The sequence below is a fragment of the Polistes fuscatus genome, unplaced genomic scaffold (assembly GCF_010416935.1).
Source record: "Polistes fuscatus isolate 324 unplaced genomic scaffold, CU_Pfus_HIC Scaffold15, whole genome shotgun sequence".
Lineage (NCBI taxonomy): Eukaryota > Metazoa > Arthropoda > Insecta > Hymenoptera > Vespidae > Polistes > Polistes fuscatus.
The window spans coordinates 1,572,913-1,596,497 of NW_025113053.1; the positions used below are offsets into that span (position 1 = coordinate 1,572,913).

Below are 23,585 nucleotides of genomic sequence, written 5' to 3' on the forward strand. Positions count from 1 at the left end.
AGAAGAAAATTGAAGAAGAAGAAGGGAAACAAAATTGAAGAAGAAGAAATAAAAATAAGTTGTAGAAGAAGGAAAAGAAAATTGAAGATGAAAAAATAAAAAGAAGTGAAAGAAGAGGAAGAACCGGAAGAAGTGGAAGAACCAAAAAAAGAGATAGAAGAAGAAGAAGAAGAGGCAAAAGAAGTAGAGAAGTAGAAGAAGAAGAAGAAGAAGAAGAAGAAGAAGAAGACAAAGAAGGGAACGGTCTGGAGAGGAGAAGTTCAGTTAGTCGGTTCTCTTTCCTCTCTCTCGGTAGTGGCAGGTCAGTGTTGCCGTGCTCGTGGCCAAGAACGGCCGCGTTTTCTGAGCTCGCTCGTTATTTTTTGCTCTAACTTAATTTCTCTATCTATTACATTTCATATATATATTTTTAAAAATATAATCAGAGATAGAAAGAGAGAGAAATAGAGAGAGAGAGAGAGAGAAGTGTCGTGTAATATTTCCAACCAATCCGAAGGACAATCACGAACGTGGAGATGTGACCATTGTGGAAATTCAAAATCGGCGCTCAGCGCAAACGTCGGACACGCACGCACACACACACACAACAAACGCGTATATATATACCAAGAGAAACATGAAGACGTAAGAAAACACGAGGTAGGTTTGCGCCAGCGCAGAGAGATTCATTCATTTTATTATTTACTAATATATTTATCCGTGTATTCCGAAAGTTTTCTGTATATTTTCGTACGTTTGCCTGCATTTGTCTGTCTGTCTGTCTGTCTGCCTGCTTGCCTCCTCGCTGTGCCTCCGTGTTGTTTGAATCTTTGTGGGTGATTTTTTTTGTTCACAATCTTTTCATAGAAATGATTTTTTAGATCATCGGGAAAGATTTGAAATTCGAATAATACCTATGTAACGTAAGCGATGATTTATTGTCAATTTATCGAACATTTTAGACCATTTGATCGAGAGATTGACAAAGATGAGAGTTAGAAAGTCGGATCTCAAGAGGAATTCCGTAGTTTTACGATCGACCATAATACGCATCTCTCGTAGTCAACTTCTACAAGATTTTGTATTATTTTGTGTTCTTGTATTTTTTAATAAGTTTTGTTTTGTTTAAATTCATTGAAATATCTCAAGAATTCAAATAATTTGAATCGATAAATATCAAACGTACGTTTCAGAAGTCCTATGATTGAATGAGACGAAAAATGAGCTTTCTTTTTCTTTTTTTCTTTTAACGAGAGAGTACGATGAAGAATATTTTCTTTTCCAAGTTTTAGTATTCTTTCGAGATTATTATTTTTGTCAATGTTTTTTTCTACAAATATCTATCCTATTATTGCAAAACGATGAGGATTGTGATATCGATGAAACGTTACGATGCATGCCTGAAAAATAGGTCTACTATACGCATGTACACACGTGTGCGGTTTAATAATAAATACTCGTTGAACTCGTCGATACTGACGATCAATATGTTTCTCTTTCTTTTTAATTTTTATTTTCACGATCTAATATTACTTCGAAGTAATTAGATTTTACATTGAAATGACTCAAGTTTAAATCCCGTTAATTTAGCGACGCACGAATAAAAATTAAAATAAAAAAAATAAAAAATAAAATAAACACAGAAGAGGAGAAAAAGAAGAAGAAGAAAAAAAAGAGGAGTTTCATCAACTCCCCTTTTTCGAAACGAACTCACAGTGTAAATATGTAAATGAGAATAGAATAGGAAGCTGTCCGAAGGCTGTCGATTCTTTCGACAAAAGCGGAAACAGGTTCTCGAAAGGTTTACTAACGTTCCGGACTCCAAACTATCTTTTTCTCTTCACTCCACATTACTTTCTTTTTTTTTACCATATACATATCCCCCTAGTCTTGCATTTGGGAAAACATAGAGAGAGAGAGAGAGAAATAGAAGAAGACAGATACAGCATTATTCACGAGAATACATGAGAATACCTTTTCTCATGGTACGTTAGTATATTTAAATACTCTTAACGTTTTAGTCAAACTCCTAGGCACGTGCGAGGGAGGAGTTCAAGGAATTTAACGACATCGCTTGCATATTTATATCATTTATTTCTAACAAATATCCTTTCACCGATATTTCTGACATACGAACAGTATTCGGATACATTCGTGTGAAATTTTTCTGCAATATTTACATATTCATTATGTTTGTTATATCGATATTTCTATATCTTTTTATTCGTTAACAATCGTATGATTTTTTTTTATTTTTAATTGAGATATGTACGTTAAAAATATATATAATATATAACATTAATATAATATATAATATAATATAATATATTCGATGATCTTAAGATATTTTTAAAGATTTTTTTGTTTAGATTCAATTTTTCTCTTACATTCGATAATATTTAAATAAAATCGAATTTTATTGAGATAACATATAAGAAAAAATGAACATATTTCTGATTCTCATTCGCGTTTAAAATACATCAAAGATTACGATATATGTATCTGTGAGAAAAATTCGAGATATTATATTAGATAAGTACAAACGCGGCTTTCATTTGAGTATATAAGCAGCCAACGAATTTGTTTACCTGCATACGTGAAAGTGGTATAGAAAATGTGTTCACATAGTTAGGTCAAACAATTCGAGTTTAGTTTTGAAGTATGTTGAATCTCTCTCTCTCTTTCTCTCTTTCTCTTTCTTTCTATGTCAGAGTTTCAGCTTTCTTTCAGTTGTTCTTGGACGATCACAAGTAACTCGCGGTGCAACGCTGAGAGGTTGGGACTTTTTCCTTGAAGAATTTCTCTGAAATTCCCGAGGCGGGAAGAGCGTGCACCTTGCACCATAAAGTCGATCTTCTTCCTTCCCTCTTCCTCCTCCTCCTCCTCCTCCTCCTCTTCTTCCTTCTCTTCCTCCTCTTATTTCACTTCTTTTCTTTTTCTTTTTCTTTTTCTTCGTCTTCGTCTTCGTCTTCGTTCTTCTTCTTCTTCTACGGGTCGTTATGCGTACTGGAGAACGTTCGTGGCAGTTTGTGCTGCAAGTATGAACGTAGTAGGGCATGCCGCGTAAGACAGATGTTGGCTTGGTGAAAGAAATAAAAGAGTTAGTGAGTAAGGGAGAAAAAGAGAGAGAGAGAGAAAGGGAGAGGTCGACAACGACAAACTGGTAGTAGCTCGTAAGCAATGTGACCGACCGAACGGCTCCAGTCCATTACCACATCGCTCATCTCACGAATATATGTCTCTTTTTATTTATTTATTTATTTATTTATTCGTTTCGTTTTGTATTCCACCGAAAACTCGAAAAATCTTTCGCAAATCGGATAATTTTATTAACTAACTGTCACTTTTTTATATTATTTCTCCTTTTTTTTTCTTCCTTTTGTTAGGAACATTTTTTGAATTATCCTTTTTATTGTATTTTCTACATGTCTTTCTCGGATAATTTTATTATAGGATTAATTGTCATCATTCTCTTTTTATTTATTTATTTATTTATTTATTTATTCGTTTCGTTTTTTATTCCACCGAAAACTCGAAAAATCTTTCGCAAATCGGATAATTTTATTAACTAACTGTCATCTTTTTTATATTATTTCTCCTTTTTTTTTCTTCCTTTTGTTAGGAATATTTTTTGAATTATCCTTTTCATTGTATTTTGCACGAAAATACGAAATAACATAACTTTCTCGGATAATTTTATTATAAAATTAACTGTCATCATTCTCTTTCATCTAATTCTAGGAAAATGTTTCTTTTTCTTTTATTTTCAATTATATTTCATTTTATCGTTTCGTGAAAAGAAACTTGAAACGTTTCCGTATCTTTTGTTTCTCATCAATTTTTATTATAAATTCATATTATTATCACAATCATATTATTACTCAATTATCTGATTGAAAATAATAGTGTATCACATATTTTTCTTATAAATGTGCCGGTGTAATTACTATAGTGGCCTAATTGTAAGTCAAAAAATAATACAAATTTGTTTAATGATTTATTTGATAATATAAATAATATTAAATATGTAAGAGACAAATTATAAAATTAATTTTTCCAATATTTTTGCATTTAGTTCTCATTGTCACAATAATTTAATAAATAAATATTTACAACGTATGACGTATTTTTTTGGGATTAGATATTTATTTTTCTTTTTCTTTTTTTTGTTTTGGTTAATTATAATTAAATAATAATCGAAGAACGGTTCATCGTACGACAGGATGCGGTATATCGAACGGTACACGGCGTCTAAAGCGCGTGCATGTATGGTGTATACGCAGGGTCTTGATAAATTATCGTCAGAGTTTCTGCACTCCCGTACTTAATATCGATTTAACAATGAACTCAAGTCCGTTCTACTGCTGTTGCTACTTGTTATTCAAGAGAACATAGATATACATACTTCAGATTTCATTTACAATATGTTTAAGTCCCGATAGGAGGATTGTAATCTTCTATTTCTAAGCCATTAGTATAATTAATAATCGATCGAAGTGTCAAGCAAGTTTGTTAATAACTATGATAAGTTGTGAGTATTCCAATATTGATATAAAATATATTGTTCTCAATTTTTATAGCGTTGATATCAAAATATCTTCTTCTTTTCTTTTTGTTTTTGTTTTTGCTTTTGTTTTTTGTATTATATTTATGTGTATCGATTTCAAACCTTTTTAAAATGTATTATAAATTTAATCGTTAGAGTTACGATGATAACGGTCTAAGAAAAATATCAAGTGTGAAATCTGCATATTTTCATCCTTCTCTCGGCAGGTCGTTTATCAAATTATTTACCGTTGCGAATAATCGCATGGACGGGGATCGTACATATTGTACATATGGGATGATGTTGGCACGACACGATGAAGATATAGGTAATATTTTTTTTCTTACATTTTATTCAAGGGATAAGTTATGATTTTTTGAAATTTTGAAAAAAAATTTGTTTTCACTTTTTTATTAATTTTTCCGATGAGGACAACTTTTTCATTAAAATCCACGGAAAATCGTATCTTGTGGGAAAAATTCTCAGCTTTTGAATGAAAATATTCATTTTATCATAAACACATCAGAAGACGCTTTAAAATCCAATTAAAGTATAAAAATTGATTTTTTTCGATGTGCGACGCAAGGTACTTCGAATTCCACTTTTTTTTCTGAAAGATCAGAGTTTATTACACAAAATATATGGTTTTCACGACGTGCATATTTTTTGCTCAATCATAATTAAATTAAACGTATAATCTTTATAATTAAAATGCTTTTATTTTTGAACTTTTTTCAGATGTTGATACAGTTTTAATAAAAGCATATCCAATTTCTTCATTTATCGGTAAAAAAGTGTGCAATGTACCTTTTACTGTTTTTAATGAAGAATATCATACGTCTAACACATTTTTTTTGTCTAAAAATAATCATCATTCGTTATGAAAGTAAAATCAACGCCTGTAAAATTCTTGATTGCCCAGGAATGCAATTCTTATGGTGTAAAATTATTTTTTAAAATTATAAATACATTTTACATTTAATAATACATTTAACAAATAATCAAATTATTACAATTAAATATTAATCAAACATATGAAATCGCGTATTATTAGAAATAATTTCGTATTATTATAAATGGAAAAAAAATGTTAGAAAATGACTTATCGGGAATGTAATAATAGAGTATATTGGGAAGTTTAGAAGATATAGTAATCGTTAAGAGAATCAAAGTGAAAATAAGCGTGGCTTGGTGGTTTATTGGTCGGCCAAGGGTAAAGGTATCCGACACCGTAACTCTATGAATATTTTTTTCTTTTTCTTTTTGGTATACTATAATAGCACACAACGTGTATAACGCATTGGAATTTTAAAATGTGTAATCGTGGCTAGTAATGGCACCGTAGTTGTTACACCTTGCTGTTCGCAGCTAGGATCGTAGTCGAGCGTTAGCCACGCTTCGATAACCATGGAACTTGTTAAATTACGAAAGGTCGACCGCGAATACGACCGAATAGGATAATGAGATGAATGAAACCGATCGCCGATGGTATGTGAAACAAACATGACTTTGAAAAGAAATTTTCTTGTGGGTTTATTACGAAGGTCGTGGGTGGTTTTAACAATCTGTCATCTCGATTTTTTTATCCTGTTTAATTGAATATCATATAATAAATCTTATATAAATGGACACATTTTATTTTATTAGATAAATTATATAAATATATTTATTGATTATTATATTTATATACTATACCACACTATATATATATATGTTGTTTATTCGTATTGTATTTTATTCAATTTAATTTGAAAGGAAAGATAAAATATTATTTCTTCAAATAAAGAACTAAAGAAATGGATATGAAAATATTATATTATATATAATAAAATTATTATATTATATAAAAATATAAAATATAAAATATTAATATCACAATTTATGTGATATTAAATATCAATATTTACAAAATTAATATTAAAAATATCAACTTATGGTAGTGATTAATTTACTTATATATGTATATTTCTCTTGTCTTTCTTTTTTCTTTTTTAAAATAAAGGATTTTAAATTGTATGTTTATGACACGACAAGTTTTATTTTTCAATGTACGTATACAAAAGATCGAAGTGGTTGATGTTCCAGGAAAGGAAGGGTTGCGCAAGCGCGCAACAGATCCTTCCTTCTTACGCTAGGAAAGAAAAAGCTTATGTTAGTTGATCCTGGCTCCTTCGTGAAGGAACGTGCTATACATACTCGTACCTAACGCGAACTTCCAATATTTCCCGCCAAATTTATCGGTACCACGTGTTCCCCAAAAAATCATTGATTAACAAACTCGTGCATCGAAACGTTCGTCTAATTTTGATCATCTCGAATTTACGATAGTCTTTAACCACGTTTTCTTTTTTTTCAATTCTACAAATAACAAGGAGAAGGATTATTAAATTTGGATTTATTTTTATCAAATAATTAACCCGAAAGTCGTTTAATCCGTCATTAATTTTCTATATAAATATTGTTTCCTACGATTTATAAAATAATTCATTGGTAACATATGTAAATGCAAATAACGTTTTCTAACACAAGTACAAGTATAAATAAAAATTAGCACGTATCATTTAAATACGATTTAATTATTCATAAAACATTTCATATTCATAAAACATGCGTATTCATTGTTCGAATAATCGTTATTAATTGATGCAGAGTTTTGAATATATTAATACAAAAGAAAATCTCGAGGAAAGTGGCATTTTTACACGCATAAAACAATAACTATAAATAATATTCGAGGGTAATGTCGATTTAATAAAGTTAACAGCCTTACATCGATCGATTTTAATATCTTTCTAAACGATTATAGGATTATAGAATTATAGAATCTTTCGTGATAAACGTCGTGCAAAACTTTCTTTGCCATAATCGAACGCTTTCTATTCAAATTGACTTATACAAAGCCGTTGTTCTACATATGCACGCACGCATATTTTCGTATGAGAAAAATAAAAAGGAAAGATAAAGAAAAAAGGGGGGAAAAAGAAAAAGGTGTCGACAATGAAGGATCGATATTCAAGGTGTAACCTGTTTCTTAAGTTTACCGATCGATAAACCTCATAACGATTATGGCGAGAAATACGGAGAGAGTGACCAGGTGAAACGGGAAAAGTTTAGCTGCTAAAGAAAAGGAAAAAAGAAAATAATGCAACTACTTTCAACCTTCATGGCGAGGCATCTCAAGCGAGGAGCATCCCTGAAAAAAGGTAGAACAGCGAACGCATCGTTCACTGAACACAATCTTTCAAAGAATAAAAGTGATTTTACAGTAATTATCATTCTTCCGTGTATACATACATATATACATACATACATATACATACATACATATATATATACACATATGTACATACGAATACCGGTCCATAGTTTGAAATCGCTACGTAAATTCAGAGTAAGCAAGATATTTATATGAAAAAAAATCAATGCCTTTTTATAGTAACCAAGGTAAATATATTTATCAACAAAAACTTATACGAGAGTACTATGTTTTATATTTTCTAATACTATTTTTATCAAGGAATGAATAGTTTTCTTCGAATTGCCATTTATTTTAAAACTCGTCTATTATTTTTAACCACGACCTGACATAATATTTCTCCGTGTTTCTTATAGTAGTTTGTAAGATATATCCCAATAAGAAAGTTCGTTTCAATTATTTACCTTACATTGAGGATAAAAATTATACAAGACCAATAGAAATATCGGAAGATAATGAAATCTGTTAAAAAATTATTCGATTTATTAACATTTGATATAAATCGTTTTAAAATTGATCGGTGTATTCAATTTTTACGGAAATCGGCACTCAATTCCAAACTTTTTGAAGGTAATGTATCTTCTTTTTGTATGATTTAATGGAGAGATAAAGAAATAGAAAGAGAAATAGATAAATTACCTTATTTTTATCTTTTTTTTCATTAGTGTTGATACCTGAACGTAATAGTAATAACTTATACAGTAACTTGTTACTGTAGTAAAAAGTTCGTTTCAACTATTTACCTTACATTTTGGATAAAAACTATACAATACCAATAGAAATATCGGAAGATGCTGAAATCTGTTAAAAAATTATTCAATTTATTAACATTTGATATAAACTGTTTTAAAATTGATCGATGTATTCAATTTATACAGAAATCGGTACTCAATTCCAAACTTTTAGAAGGTAATGTATCTTCTTTTTGTATGATTTAATGGAGAGATAAAGAAATAGAAAGAGAAATAGATAAATTACCTTATTTTTATCTTTTCTTTCATTAGTGTTGATACCTATATCCCAATAAAAAAGTTCGTTTCAACTATTTACCTTACATTGGGGATAAAAACTATACAATACCAATAGAAATATCGGAAGATGCAGAAATCTGTTAAAAAATTATTCAATCTATTAACATTTGATATAAATCGTCTTAAAATTGATCGGTGTATTCAATTTATACAGAAATCGGCACTCAATTCCAAACTTCTAGAAGGTAATGTTTAGAAGATATCTTCTTTTTGTATGATTTCATTAAGAGATAAAGAAATAGAAAGAAAAATAGATAAATTATCTTATTTTTATCTTTTTTTTTCATTAGTGTTGATACCTAAACGTAATAGTAATAACTTATACAGTAACTTGTTACTGTAGTAAAAAGTTCGTTTCAACTATTTACCTTACATTGGGGATAAAAACTATACAAGACCAATAGAAATATCGAAAGATGCTGAAATTTGTTAAAAAATTATTCGATTTATTAACATTTGATATAAATCGTTTTAAAATTGATCGGTGTATTCAATTTTTACGGAAATCGGTACTCAATTCCAAACTTTTAGAAGGTAATGTATCTTCCTTTTGTATGATTTAATGAAGAGATAAAGAAATAGAAAGAAAAATAGATAAATTACCTTACTTTTATCTTTTTTTTCATTAGTGTTGATACCTAAACGTAATAGTAACAACTTATACAGTAACTTGTTAGTGTACGAGAAACGAACTCGGACGATTCGCGATCTAGTATCTCATTTGATCGATACATACATACATACATATATATATGTGTGTGTGTGTGTGTATGTATATGTGCAGGATATATAAAATATAGTATAGTGTTATTTACTATGAGTATAGGTCTGCTTGAAAAAAAGATTATCATCACGCGATGTTAGGGCCAAGTTGGATTGTCGAGAGTTATAATATGTATATTATATATTAAATATTCTTACGATTCTCAGCAAACGTTATTTTAGATTGAAGTATGTTTCATAAAAATAAGAATTTTATTGTTAATCTTGATCTACATACATAGATGCATAGTAAAAAGAAACGAATAGAGAGAAAAGTACCGTAATATAATAAGCAATGATTTTTAAATTGCCTAATAACGCTCGAATCGTTATGAGGCATAGTGAGTACATGGGTATGCATTTATGTACATACATACATACATCATAGATGTATATATAATCAAATAGAATGCTCGAAAGTAACGGTATATGATGTTAAAGTATGAACGAACAATCTTGATCATATCTTTTTCTATAAATTTATTTTTTCCTATTTCTTTTTATTTCTCTTTTCCTATACTTCGCGTATATTTTTATTATTATTATTTTTTTTTTTATCGTTGTTGTTGTTGTTGTTGTTGTTGTTGTCGTATTATTTAATTAAAAAAGGGATCGTAATATCATTAGAAATCATGAAAGGCGAAAGGGTTAGGATATAAATTCAGTCTAAGGTGTCTTTATAATGTCAAGGCCACGTCCTCGATTATCTTTCTTTGTTCCTCTTTGTAAGCGCATTACGATGGATATCTTCTGACATTTCATTTGAAGTATCGTTGTCTATCAGGAAACAGTGTTAAACCTTTTTCTTCTCTTATCGTTCTGATTATTACTATCTTTGATTATCGATTGAAATGTTGGTGTTGAGTTTTCGGTTAATCGTTACATCAAAAAGTTAAGATCAAAAGTTAGCACGAGTTAGAAATGATTTTCTTCGCGAAATTACAGTACACGGTTTCACGGGAATTTAGTTGATCGTCTTAACGAACGAATAAACCTTTCGTGACATTGCCAAGGAATGAGGGTGAATTCATTATGACCGTGGTTGCATCGTTAATTGTTCAAACATCCTATTCTCGTCCTTGAATTCTTACATTTTTCTAATTAAACGCTTTCATCGATTTAACATTCTCTTTTCTAAGCAAATTGCTTTTCCTTGATTTTCCACGTGGAAATATTACTTTTATTAATCACATTTAAGTGTTTGATTACATTAAAATTCATTAAAATTAAGATATAATTTTAAAAGTGACTAGAATGGCGTATGTTGCATTTCATTAAATTTGATTAATCAAACCTGATTTTGCGTTGCACCCAATAAATGAATTTTTTCATTATTGGGTTATTATATTTCATTTTCAAAGTGAAATAAGTTGTTTATTTAATTAGATCAATATATATTCTACAAATTTGAATAAACGTAACATACGTCATTAAATTGATAAATTAAACAAATAAAATATGAATGCACTTATAAATAATACTTATACAATATTTCTGTGCTATTTTATTCGGATTAGAATCATGCAAATCGTAAGTTATTTTAAATGAAATAAACTTTGTTGAATATTCCATGACGTTCGTAACATAATTGATTGAGCACGATTAACATCATCCATCCATTATTATTGTTTTCAGGGAAGCGCGAAGTCGTTGGAGGCGGAAGTCCTGTCAAAACTTCGTCAGCTTCCGGAATAGCTTCGAACAAATCCCTGAACGGTGTATCTGCATGTGGTATTGCGGGAGGATCTGCCAATATGACACTCAACGATCCGGCACCCGACGAAGAGTTTGCATTGGCCATCGCACAAAAAACTCAGGTAAATAAAATAGAAACAGAACAAAAAAAATATCAAATATTATTATTATTAAATATTAAATTAAAAAATATTATTATTATTATTAAATCATAAGATTTTCATTGCAAATATAATTGCAAAAAAAATCGTACCCCTTTATATTGAGTAGGTTAGTAACTAGAACAATTTGTAATTAACGATGTTCTCGTAATGTTAGATAAAATTATCGAATATCATTGATTTGATTTTTATTATATGAATTAGGTCATCCTAGAAATTGTTTTTGTTACTTATTCTTAATATCCTTTACACGAGTAATCGTTTTTATTCGTTATTATTTTACTGATGCGAGTATGATATACGATCCACTTTTCTTGATTACATTTCTTTATAAATCAAATATAATTTGACAAACTAACGAAATCAAAATTATTGTCTAATGTAGAACTTAGAGTAGCAAGAAACTTTTCAAACGATCTTGATAAAATGTTAATAAATGAAATTTATCTTTATCGAATAAAAAAAGAATAGATATTAAAGATACGTGTTAAGATATTTATGGAATTCCAAGTAATAAGGAAACGCTCGTTAAGAATTTAGTACAATACCGTATCGCGTTACGATATTAGAACCGTAATGGATTAACAATGCGATATAAGCTTTTTTTATTACTGGATTATTTATTAATAAAATGTTAATACATTTTTTCGACCGTAAATAAAAGTTCAGTGTCGATTTAATTTGGTTACGTTAACGCTCGTAAAACTTGGCAAATTTTTTTTATTTTATCACTTTTTTATTGTTATTATATATATACGTTCAAATTATTTGTTGAACAGTTTTTTTTTTGTTCGTGTGAATGACTATTGGTAGTTGTATAGATTGGTGAATACATAAATGAAAATATGTAAACGTTAGTTGCACGTTCATCGGCCTTAAAATTAATGAATGCAGATCGAAATAGATTGGATGTCGGAAAGTTGCATTTTACGGGACGTTGAAAGAGAGAAAATGATTCTTCCACCGTGTGGGAAGTACCGGAGACAATGCTTTCCGGTACGACACCCGTGAGACTTTAAACCTGATTTTTATCACTAGGTTCTTACTTACCTTCTTCCTTATCCGCTGAGTTAGTAAGAATCACTTTTCCATTTCTATGACGATAATATTTTTCCTTTTCTTCTATTTTTTTTTCTACTATCTAACATCATTTTTCATTTTCTTCTGCAAACAATTTCTCTTCTATTACTAAACTTTATATTTTTATTATTATTGATTATATGTTATAATAATAAATGTAAGAATTAGAATACAATTGGTTGACAAATTTTGTCGTTGAATAATTTTCATCACTTTAAGGAAGTTGTGTGCATTATTTAAGAAAAGAAAGAGAAAACAACAATCTTACGAAAATAATATTGAAATTTATTGCGGAAAGATATGCAGACAAGATGTTCGTACCGCGTAAGAAGAGCTTAGGTTAATTCAAAAATAGATTTGCCAGTACAAGTAAGACTATTGGCGAACGTAGGTGTGCTTTGTGAATATTTGTGATAAAAATAATTAACAATAGAGCTTGTATATTAGGCTAACAAAAGAAAAAAAAGAAAGAAAAGAAAAAAAACACAAACATTCGTAGTTAGAAAAAAAAAAAGAAGAAACTAATTCAGTGCGAATTTTGATGAAGATAGTGGAAAACAATTAAAAAAGTTTCGTGGAATGCTGGTACCTTGAAACACGGTATTTCTTTGTTCGATATAATTTTTTATAAATTTTTCTCTATGCAACAGACAAAAAAAAAATCAAATCACTTCGCTCACTGGATTTCTTTTCGATCGTTCGTGTAATTCGTGTCGCACGATAGAGAGAAATAAAAAGGGAAAGAGAGAGGGGTGGGGGGAGAGAGTAACATGCAGGGAGCGTGTTATTAGGGTTATTAAAGTAAAGTATCACACGAAGAAGACGTAGTTTATTTTAACGATCCCATAGGTTCCCTTTAAACATTGCTCGACTTTCTAATTAATGACACGTTGCGTACTTGTCAGGACAGCTTCAATTACTATTGCGTAAAGTCGAAGAAACGCGCTTACTCGTTATCAACGACGATCGTTTCTACTAACTTTTATTTCTTTTGCTCGAGCTTGAAAAAAACAAAAATCTAAATACCCGAATAAAAAAATAAGAAACTTTTATATATTCGTTTTACAGCATTTGTTAAACAAATTTTTCTAGCCCCAGAGACATAAAATATAATTTATTTTGGAATTTTTCATTTTCAAGGATAAATATTTTATCTTAAATGGTATCAAGGTCGTCGGTGAGCATTTAAAAACGGAAAGAAAAGAAAAGAAAAAAAAAACAACGTCAAATAAAAAAAATGGAAACCTTGAAAATACGAGTTATTGGATCGTAGAAAAAAGATGAATCAGGATTCCTGCAGTAAGATTTGTTTTACGAATCGCTTCGGCTTAACATTTTCCTTTTCTTTCAATTCGTTTTGTACGTTTTCAAATGGAATTCCAGAGAGACGTAACGCGATATATATTTAACGCACGTCTCGATATCGTCAAGGGCAGAGATCCGTAAATTGTAAAGAGCAAGGTAAGGCGTTATGATCGAAAGATCTCACCTTGGTCGAGTAGTATTTGAGAGAAAACCGATCTCCAGTCGAGAAGACAAGTTCGAGTGTTGCGTGGAGTGCACTTTCTCTATCTCTCTCTCTCTCTCTCTCTCTTTCTTTAATTTTTTTTTTCCTTTTTTTCCTTTCCTCTTCCTCCTCACCGTTATTCGCAACGCACGCATAATTGCAACTTTCACGAAATTTCAGCGCGACATTCGTCATTGCGCCTGTCATTCGGATTTATGCTTCTCGGTTCCATCCTCTTTCTGCCCTCACACGCGAGTTACGCGTCCTCATTTTTGAGCCTCATAATCTTTCCCTTCCTCTTAACCAACCAACATTCAATTTAATGCCATCCCGTTTATGCGATTTAACTCACGCATATATTATGATATATTGTGCATATTTTTATTCGAGTTCAAGGGAAGGGAGAGGGAGAGGAGGGAGGGGGGAGGGGAACGGCGGGGATTTATGATTTTAATTTTGTAACACGAAAAAATATCGTTCCTTTATGATTCATTCCATTATCATAATTGTTTCTGTGTTTTATTTTTTATTTTAAAGATCGTACTATCAGGTACTACGAGGGAGTACAGGTTTTTTCTCTCTTTCTTTCTTTCTTTATGTTTTTTTTATTTTATTATATTTTTATCTTTTCTATTTTTTTTCTTTTTTTTTTTTCGCTCGAAGTCACGACGAAGACTGTTAATTCGTTCTGATCTTCGATAGATAGACAGGCTAACACGATCTGACCGTACAGTATCTAAGGTTAATGACATTCCTTCAATGACGTCATAGAACCCTTCAGCAAGAAAACACGCAACGTTGCGTGAGATATGAGCAAAAACGTGTCCTATATCCTGCGAAAGAGAAAGAGAAAATAACTCTTTGCGTATAGGTACGTTGATGGCCATTACCGGTACTATGTATTTTTCATTTCTAACTGACGATTTGTTAAATCTTATCTATGAATTTATTTAATTTAGGTAGACGTTTTTACGATCGATTAATACCACGACAAAATGTCTTATACACTTTGATTTTTTCTATATCTTATTTTAATTTTATCTAACACATACACGTTGAGTTTTTGTTATAAGTTTTACACGTTTTTGCATGTTGCAAACAATTTTATTATTATTATTATTATTACATTAGTACTAAATGCTTTTGTTTTAATTATAATAATAATAATTACTATTATATTAGTATTACATTACTATATATAGTTAAATATTATTACTATTATATTAGTATTAAATGCAACAATGTTAAAATAAAATATAAAATAATATAGTAGTGTTTTGGTGGTCACGAGTGACCCACGTGGCCCCATTGATAGAACAAACGCCTGTCACGTCGGTATAAATGTATTTGTTAGGCCATGTAACAAATGTTTAATATGTTTTTTGAATTGAAAATGAATCAAATTTCGAAGAAACAAAAGAAATACATTTTGAAGATATTCAATAAACCTGTTCGTTTCTCAGAGATAAGTTAACCTAATGAATTATATTTTTTATTCTGTTTTTTAGAGAGATGCAGAAGCAATACGCGGTGCCCTGTACCTTGGATTGGCCCTTACGATCGCCTGGATAATCGGAGCAGCTGGTTTATCCCTAGCCTGGTTAGTTCTAGTTCTGGCATTAGTTGGTACAATCGTTAAGGCGAGAATCTCGCGACTACTTCAAACAGCTCTTCATAACGAATTGGCCAGGTTAAGAAGAAGACGAGCCTTGTACAAAGATGAAACAGCTGAGTGGCTTAGTTTATTACTCAACAAATGGTGAGTATCCATCAACCAATAGAAATTTTCAATATTTACATGCAATATTTCTTTTCTATTTTTTTCCTTTTACTTAATTTACTTAACTTTCGATGCAATGAACTGATTTAAAAAAAAAATATATATATTCATTATTTCACGTGTAATATAGTAGAAATGATATGTTCCCATTAACGGTAATTGGAACAGAGAGTTACGCTGCATAATCGATTAAATATATAGCTTGAGTATGCGTATTACAGGGTGGAGTCTCACGTGATTTGTGTCATAGTTGAATATCCTTGCTGATCAATTGAAATATTCAAATTAACATGCTAATATCTAATTAAATAATAAGAAACAAGTATATAAATTCTTCATTTTTTACTTCTAATCTAGGTTGCAAATTTTTTAAACATTCCATTCTTATCGTTGATCAAACGAGTTACTAGGAAACAATGAACATAATAGAATATAGAAATGATTTTCTTAGAAATAAATAATAAAATCAATATTACATATTTCTTTTCTAAAACATCCTTATTTTTATCGTTGATCTAAATTGTTAGAAAATCAAAAAGTGTAGATAAGGAATGTAGATAAGAACATTACGTAAGGTACTTCAGCTGCGTATAGGAATTCAGTTATGTTCGCAAGTCTCTGATTAGGATTATGCTTTTCTACGACCATAAATCGTAATAGGAGCTTACCTACCCCACGCGGTTAAAATAATTGCATATCGCGATAATTGCGCGCGATCGTGAACATCAAGTATATAATACAGCTATATTTTCTCGTGTATTCTACTACTACTACTACTACTACTACTATTACTAGTATTCTCGCATACTACTACTACTACTACTACTACTACTTTTACTACTACTATTACTATTACTACTTTTACTACTACTATTACTAGTATTCTCGCATACTACTACTACTACTTTTACTACTACTACTATTACTATTACTACTTTTACTACTACTATTACTATTACTATTACTACTATATAATGAGCACATGTAGTGGTCGGAGAATAGGTGAACGAACCTCGTTCGAGAATGAGTACTGTATAGGCATTTGTAAACATTCCACATTCCTTGTGCGTACACCCATTGCCTTTCACGTTTCTCCCACACATCAACACGAGGATAGAATCGGTGACCACGAGAGAGCTGCAGAGTAGTTGACAAAACCAAATGAAACTGTTCCTCGACGTTCTAACTTATGAGAACGAATGAGAAATATGATATCGATGGGATCACACCATGATTATTGATCTAATTCATTCGAAGTGATATGCAAAAAAAGTACTGGCATTAGTCAACAATTTTGATGGGAATTTTTTTTTGTTATGGATTTATGTTTAATTTATTATTATAATTTCTTTTTTCTATTGTAAAATTTCATCGAATTTTTTCTCCTATCTTGTTTTCTCTATTTTAATATTTTCAATTAAAATTAATTAATATTATAATTATATGTAGATAAAATCTAATTAACATAAATTATAATTTGAAATCTATTAATATTTGAATATACCATCCTTTTTAATTATTATACAAATACATTTTTAAATTATATGAAAATAATTTAATATAGCAGAATAATATTACACTGTAATAATTTGCGTATCCATTTTACTCGTATGTTTAATTTATTTAATAATTTTTTCTCGACAATTTTCGAGATTATCTTATGAACGTCAGAATTTCATATGTAATGAATACGCATGTGCGAATAATACTATGCTGCGAGCAAAAAGACCATGAGTGGTCTTAGCGATTTCGCAATCAGTCGGTTAAGAGCCGTTGTTCGGAGAACATGTAATTTTTTTTTTTTTATCTTTTACAGAACACGATAAAGACAACACGTTCGTTCAAAGTAACGTGCTGGAAATAGTTCACTTCTCGTGAACTGAATTTATTCAATCGAAAATCGTATCTAACAACGTGTTCCAAAATAAAATCATTCGAGAATAACATAAATGAACAGAAAGATCATTTGAATCAAAGCAATATTATAATTGTTTTCTCTTTTTATTTATGCGAATATATTATATTATATTTCATTTTAATTACATACAATTATTCCTTCTCCCATATTAAAAGTTTCAAAAAAAATAAGTTTCTAGTTTAATTAAATTATTTTTATTTAATTAAAAAAAATAAATTTGTTTTTTTTTCGGTCGAATTTACTTTTATTTAAAAAGAATATATAAGAATTCTTTTCTAAGAGATTTACAACTTTTTCCACCCATCCTCGTATATTATTTCGTTATCTTACATCTAAATAAATAACATTAATGTTTTTTTAATCAATCAAATAAATTATTTATTATATCTAATCATAAATAATATACGACAGATATTAATTTCTTTCATATGGCGTTAAATGATATCAATTAAAAATAAATAACTAACAAAAAAATTAGAGGAGAGAGAAATCGTTAGAAATTGTGCACTTCCCAGTCATGCTCGACGAAGTATACTATTTAATAGTTTACGATTAATTTATAATGAGACAATTAAAAATATAGTTAAGATGATTAATATTATCGAAAATATTCAATTTTCATTGTGATTTTACGAGTTACGTTTTAATTCTCTCTCAAAGGATTATAAATCATTTTGATAAAATATATATTTAAATAATATATACTTACATATATATTTAATTAGTTACTTATATATTAGTACGGGTTGTGTGATAGGAAAGAAAATTTTCTCATTTCTTAGAGTGTCGAAGGAGTTAGAGCAGACCACGAGGGAATGGGACTGGAAAGAGTACTACTTATTTGGATAGTTGATAGGCCTGTTCGTACATTCCTGGACACCCGTCCCTCTCTCGTTTCTCTCCGACATCTTAAGAACATACACATACGAGAGAAAGTAGATAGATAGTAAATTGAAAGAATATACTAATGCAACTACGTTCCTGCCCGAGTCACGTTCAACTACGACGTATACAAGTTTCTAAGGTTCACTCACGTGCCATCATACAGAATGCACTTCTCTAGTTGGCCCTGTAGTCAAGTATACAGTTTTATGATACACAACCATTTCTTAAAAAAGAAAAACAAAGAAAAAATCCAAACCTATTACAATCAATTATTATAACTAAACGTTTTTTTAGGACTGTTAAATTTTACCATAATTGACAAGTTGATAATTTTCCTATCGTTTAGATATATCATATAGAATGCACTTTTCTAGTTGGCCCTGTAGTCAAGTATACAGTTTTATGATACACAACCATTTCTTTAAAAAAACAAAGAAAAAATCCAAACCTATTACAATCAATTATTATAACTAAACGTTTTTTAGGACTGTTAAATTTTATCATAATTGACAAGTTGATAATTTTCCTATCGTTTAGATATATCATACAGAATGCACTTCTCTAGTTGGCTTTGTAGTCAAGTATACAGTTTTATGATACACAACCATTTCTTAAAAAAAGAAAACAAAGAAAAAATCAAAACCTATTACAATCAATTATTATAACTAAACATTATTTTAGGACTGTAAAATTTTACCATAATTGGTAAGTTGATAATTTTCCTATCGTTTAGATATATCATACAGAATGCACTTCTCTAGTTGGCCCTGTAGTCAAGTATACAGTTTTATGATACACAACCATTTCTTAAAAAAGAAAAACAAAGAAAAAATCCAAACCTATTACAATTAATTATTATAACTAAACGTTTTTTTAGGACTGTTAAATTTTACCATAATTGACAAGTTGATAATTTTCCTATCGTTTAGATATATCATACAGAATGCACTTCTCTAATTGGCCCTGTAGTCAAGTATACAGTTTTATGATACACAACCATTTCTTAAAAAAGAAAAACAAAGAAAAAATCAAAACCTATTACAATCAATTATTATAACTAAATGTTTTTTTTAGGACTGTTAAATTTTACCATAATTGGCAAGTTGATAATTTTCCTATCGTTTAAATATATTTTAGTATTTTAATTTGAAGCTTTCATTTTACATTCATTTTGGAAGAGCTTTATGTGCTTAAATAAACACTGTTGTGGTAACGCGATAGCAGCAAGATGCAGTTTGCTTAGACTGTTAACAAGAATGCTACGCTAATGACACGAATTCATTATCGTAGCATGGCGAAAGGAAAGTGGCTGTGATCACGCATATCTGTACATCGTATCTTACGTAGAGTTTCGATATAGTTAAGTTTCTTCCATGTGTTTATACGTTTTATGGAATACTTAATATAATCCTTTAGAAAAATTTCACGTGAGTTTTATCAGCAACTCGTATTTCCCATCATATTCTTCCTTTCTTTTCTTTTCTTTTTTTTTTTTTATCATTTTCATGCGTTCCACCAACTCGAAATAAACGAAGGGGAGACTTCGTTCTAGAAGATTTAATAATAGAACGTCGTTGATAAATTATAAATAATAACAACGTTATTGTGAAAGTTATCATGCTAGATTCTCATCAAAATATATTTCGTTGAAACGCTTAAAAAAAATAAAAAAAAATGAAACGGCCATCTCGTGAATTAAACGAGTCAGGGCACTGTAAAATAATTATGAACAAGTGTTTGTGTGTGTGCGTTTAAGCATGAGCACTTATCGTCGTCGTTATTCTCGTAATTGAAATGTTAACGCGGCATTTTAAACGCTGGTTAATTGAGCATAAAAATGATGTGTTCGAGTATAATCAAGTTGTTCTAATTTTTACAGGTGGAGATTCAGCGCAGCTAGCATATTTTCTTTAGCGAAGGAACGATTGGAACCATTATTGAACGAAGCCAAACCTGGAATATTAGGTAAATGAAATTGTGTTAATGAAATTTTTGTAAAGAGAGAATAATCATTTTGATTACGACACGTGGATATTGCGTTTAAGGACCGTTGGAGTTACGTGAACTCACTCTTGGGGAGCAAACACCGTACGTAACACGTGTGAGGACACTGGATTATAGTTGCGAGGATGAAACGTTGGATGGTCATTCAGGAGAGAGAAAACTATCAATCGAGGCCGATGTACGATTGGACTGCGAGCAATTTCGCATGCTCATAGCGTCCCGTCTCTTCGGGAAGGGGTAAATTTACGATATACGTAAATCCCGATATAATTAATATCCCGTACGGTCAACGCGATTGGTGTAAATTTTCGTCCCGCAAATTTACGACACGATAATAAAATGGACATTTATATTTTTTGTTGTATTTTTATTTATTTATGTTTCTACTTTTTTCTTATTTTCTGGTTTTCTTGTTATCCATGGTTTGCGTTATTAACAGCAGCGTCGGGATGGACGTCGATATGGCCGTGGAAAAGTTGTCCCTATCCGGTACAATCCTCGCTACTCTGACCCTGAATTCTCTGGCACCGTTTCCACACGCGACCAGCCTTAGCGTGAGCTTCTTGGAGAAACCGGATGTTTGGTTCAGCGTGAGAATCCTACGAGCCGTGCAGATGATGGAGATGCCTTTAATTAAGACCTGGATTCATGCTGTTGTTACCGATGCTTTGGCCAGTTGGTTAGTTGATCCGGGTCATTTGGAATTAAATTTAAGAGCACAGGAAAGACCTAGTCCTGGATTGGATTCATTGTCTAATTCGATACCCCAAGGTGTACTAACTGTTGTATTGAGTCAAAATTGTTCGGCACGTATGTACACTGTTAAAGATTCCTTCATGTATTTTTTTTTATAAAATTCAAACGTTCAACGTTGTTTTCATGAATTTACAGCTATCATTGGGGATGAAGTTAGGTGGTTGGTCGTTACGATAGGTGATCAACGACGTGTCACGTCACATCTGAGTCCAACTTGGACCGAAGATGTTTCCTTTCTTGTTGGATCATTGGAGAACGAAAGGATTACCATCAAATTGAAAACTAAAAGGCTCGTCAGTACCATCACGTTAGCGCAATTTGAATTGGCATTGGGTGTCTACAATTGGGAAAATTCTCAGGTGTAAGTAGACTCGATTATTAAATATTAACAAAAAATGTTAAATAATAATTAATAATATTTTTTAAACGTGACAGCGTTGAAACTGTACTACAACAAAAGAAACCATCACGCAGCAGTTCAAACATTCCAAATATCAATGCTCGATTAGAATACACACCCATACCTAATTTGGATCCGAATTTGCCCCGACCTGAATTAACTGAGGACATGTTACACAATGCAGGTGAATTATAATTATCATTTATTTCAATAATATTTATTGATTTAGCGTTGAAATTGATCGATAAAGAAAAATTGATGTAAAACGAAAACGTGTTAAAATTATCGTAGATTGTGATCAAAGTATTAGACGTATTACACCATTTGATGATATTTTCAGTGCCACGAAAGTATTTCTCTCGAACACAGAAATCAGGTAAAAAAATAATGCGATGTTAAACATCGGTCGTAATAAGTGTAGCTTTTGAGCATGGTCTCATTATTATTATTATTATTATTATTATTTTATTTTTCTATTGACGCACCGCGCAAAAATTTATCACTCACTGAAAATAATTCAATTAAAGAAATAGAAAAAAAAAGAAGAAAAAAAAACATAAAAAGAAGATATATGAAAAAAGAAAAAAAATGTGAATCATATTTTTGTTCAACTTTGATTGTATTATGAATTAATTGATTAGATAAATGTTAAATAATTTGTAGGTGTCCTTGTGGTTTACATCCATTCATCAGAGAATCTCAACTGTGATAATTCACAATGTAATCCTTACTGTATGTTGTTCAATAACAGAAAAAAGGTACAGTTACATATATACGAAATACATTTTTTTAGATTAAAAGATAGATCTGTCATGAAAGATGATATCAAATAATTTACTTTAAAGGTGAAAACAACACATTACATCCGTAATACTATCTCTCCACATTGGGAATGTAGAGCACAATTTCTCGTACAGGATTACACTCAAGTTTGTTTAAGCTTCGTTATATATTCTTGGAATATTTCAAAGGCCTGTGATTCGGATATGCTCGGACTCGCGATGATGTCTTTGTCACAGGTAAAAATAAAATTAATATAATATACAGGATATTTAACCCTTTCGTTACTAGCAACATATAGTAGGTTGTCCCATAAGTTTTTTCCCCACCACGTTATGTATGATTTCGAGCCGAATATGTTTGTAATCATGCAAAGGAAAATGCAATTAAAATAATCGAACATTCTAATGTACTTTATTAATATTTTCGATTGTTTAAACTAGAATATATATTTTTTAATGTTCCAGTCTGGTGATGACTGATTTACAAATTTTTATCGAATAAAATAAATCAAAATTGTTTTATCATTCGATGTATATATAATAGATATATAATATTTAAACAAATGTATAGTTAATATTTTTTTATTGATAGACTGCATTTATATGACGTAATACATACATAAATATCTATACATACATAATACCTAATACATGAAAAGATCCATCGACCCATATAGGGGTCATTTCATTCGACGGTGCTTACACCTTAGGAAATTTATACAGAAAGATATTTGCATCAGAGCATGACGTAACGAAAGGGTTAACAAAAATTACAGTATATTTCACATAAGTTGATTGTATCGATGTTAATAATTTTTGTTTTAAAAGGAATCAACGTGGGTACTTAGAAAAGAATTAACGTTGAACGGTACAAATAGTGTGTCCACCATGACGGTTTCCGTATTATTTTATCCTGTAAAGAGTGTACAACAAGTAGTTACCAGTCGAAGAAGCAGCATGGTTCCCGTAGGCTCGGATGACGAACCAAAATCAAAGAGAAACAGTTTACCCTGGATGCAACAAGCTGTTAGTTATTTTATTAA

General features: G+C 30.4%; 1 protein-coding gene across 9 annotated transcripts in view; it reads left to right on the forward strand.

Annotated features, from left to right (window-relative positions):
• Positions 1 to 314: 314 nt before the first annotated feature.
• The window catches only part of LOC122514433 (tricalbin-3-like), a 30,272-nt gene continuing 7,001 nt past the window's right edge, over positions 315 to 23,585 (forward strand). The window contains exons 1-13 of one of the 9 annotated variants that reach the window (XM_043631258.1): positions 6,665 to 7,262; positions 7,332 to 7,728; positions 11,210 to 11,391; positions 15,526 to 15,776; positions 20,480 to 20,565; positions 20,646 to 20,841; positions 21,044 to 21,414; positions 21,496 to 21,721; positions 21,796 to 21,944; positions 22,101 to 22,136; positions 22,424 to 22,518; positions 22,606 to 22,779; positions 23,371 to 23,568. In XM_043631258.1, the coding sequence (XP_043487193.1) occupies positions 7,668 to 7,728; positions 11,210 to 11,391; positions 15,526 to 15,776; positions 20,480 to 20,565; positions 20,646 to 20,841; positions 21,044 to 21,414; positions 21,496 to 21,721; positions 21,796 to 21,944; positions 22,101 to 22,136; positions 22,424 to 22,518; positions 22,606 to 22,779; positions 23,371 to 23,568 (2,025 nt within the window). In that variant the 5' untranslated portion in view covers positions 6,665 to 7,262; positions 7,332 to 7,667. Of the gene's footprint in view, positions 640 to 6,664; positions 7,729 to 10,351; positions 10,596 to 11,091; positions 11,105 to 11,209; positions 11,392 to 15,525; positions 15,777 to 20,479; positions 20,566 to 20,645; positions 20,842 to 21,043; positions 21,415 to 21,495; positions 21,722 to 21,795; positions 21,945 to 22,100; positions 22,137 to 22,423; positions 22,519 to 22,605; positions 22,780 to 23,370; positions 23,569 to 23,585 lie in introns of those variants that run through there. The other 8 variants (XM_043631259.1, XM_043631264.1, XM_043631265.1 and 5 more) reach the window with 8 other exon arrangements.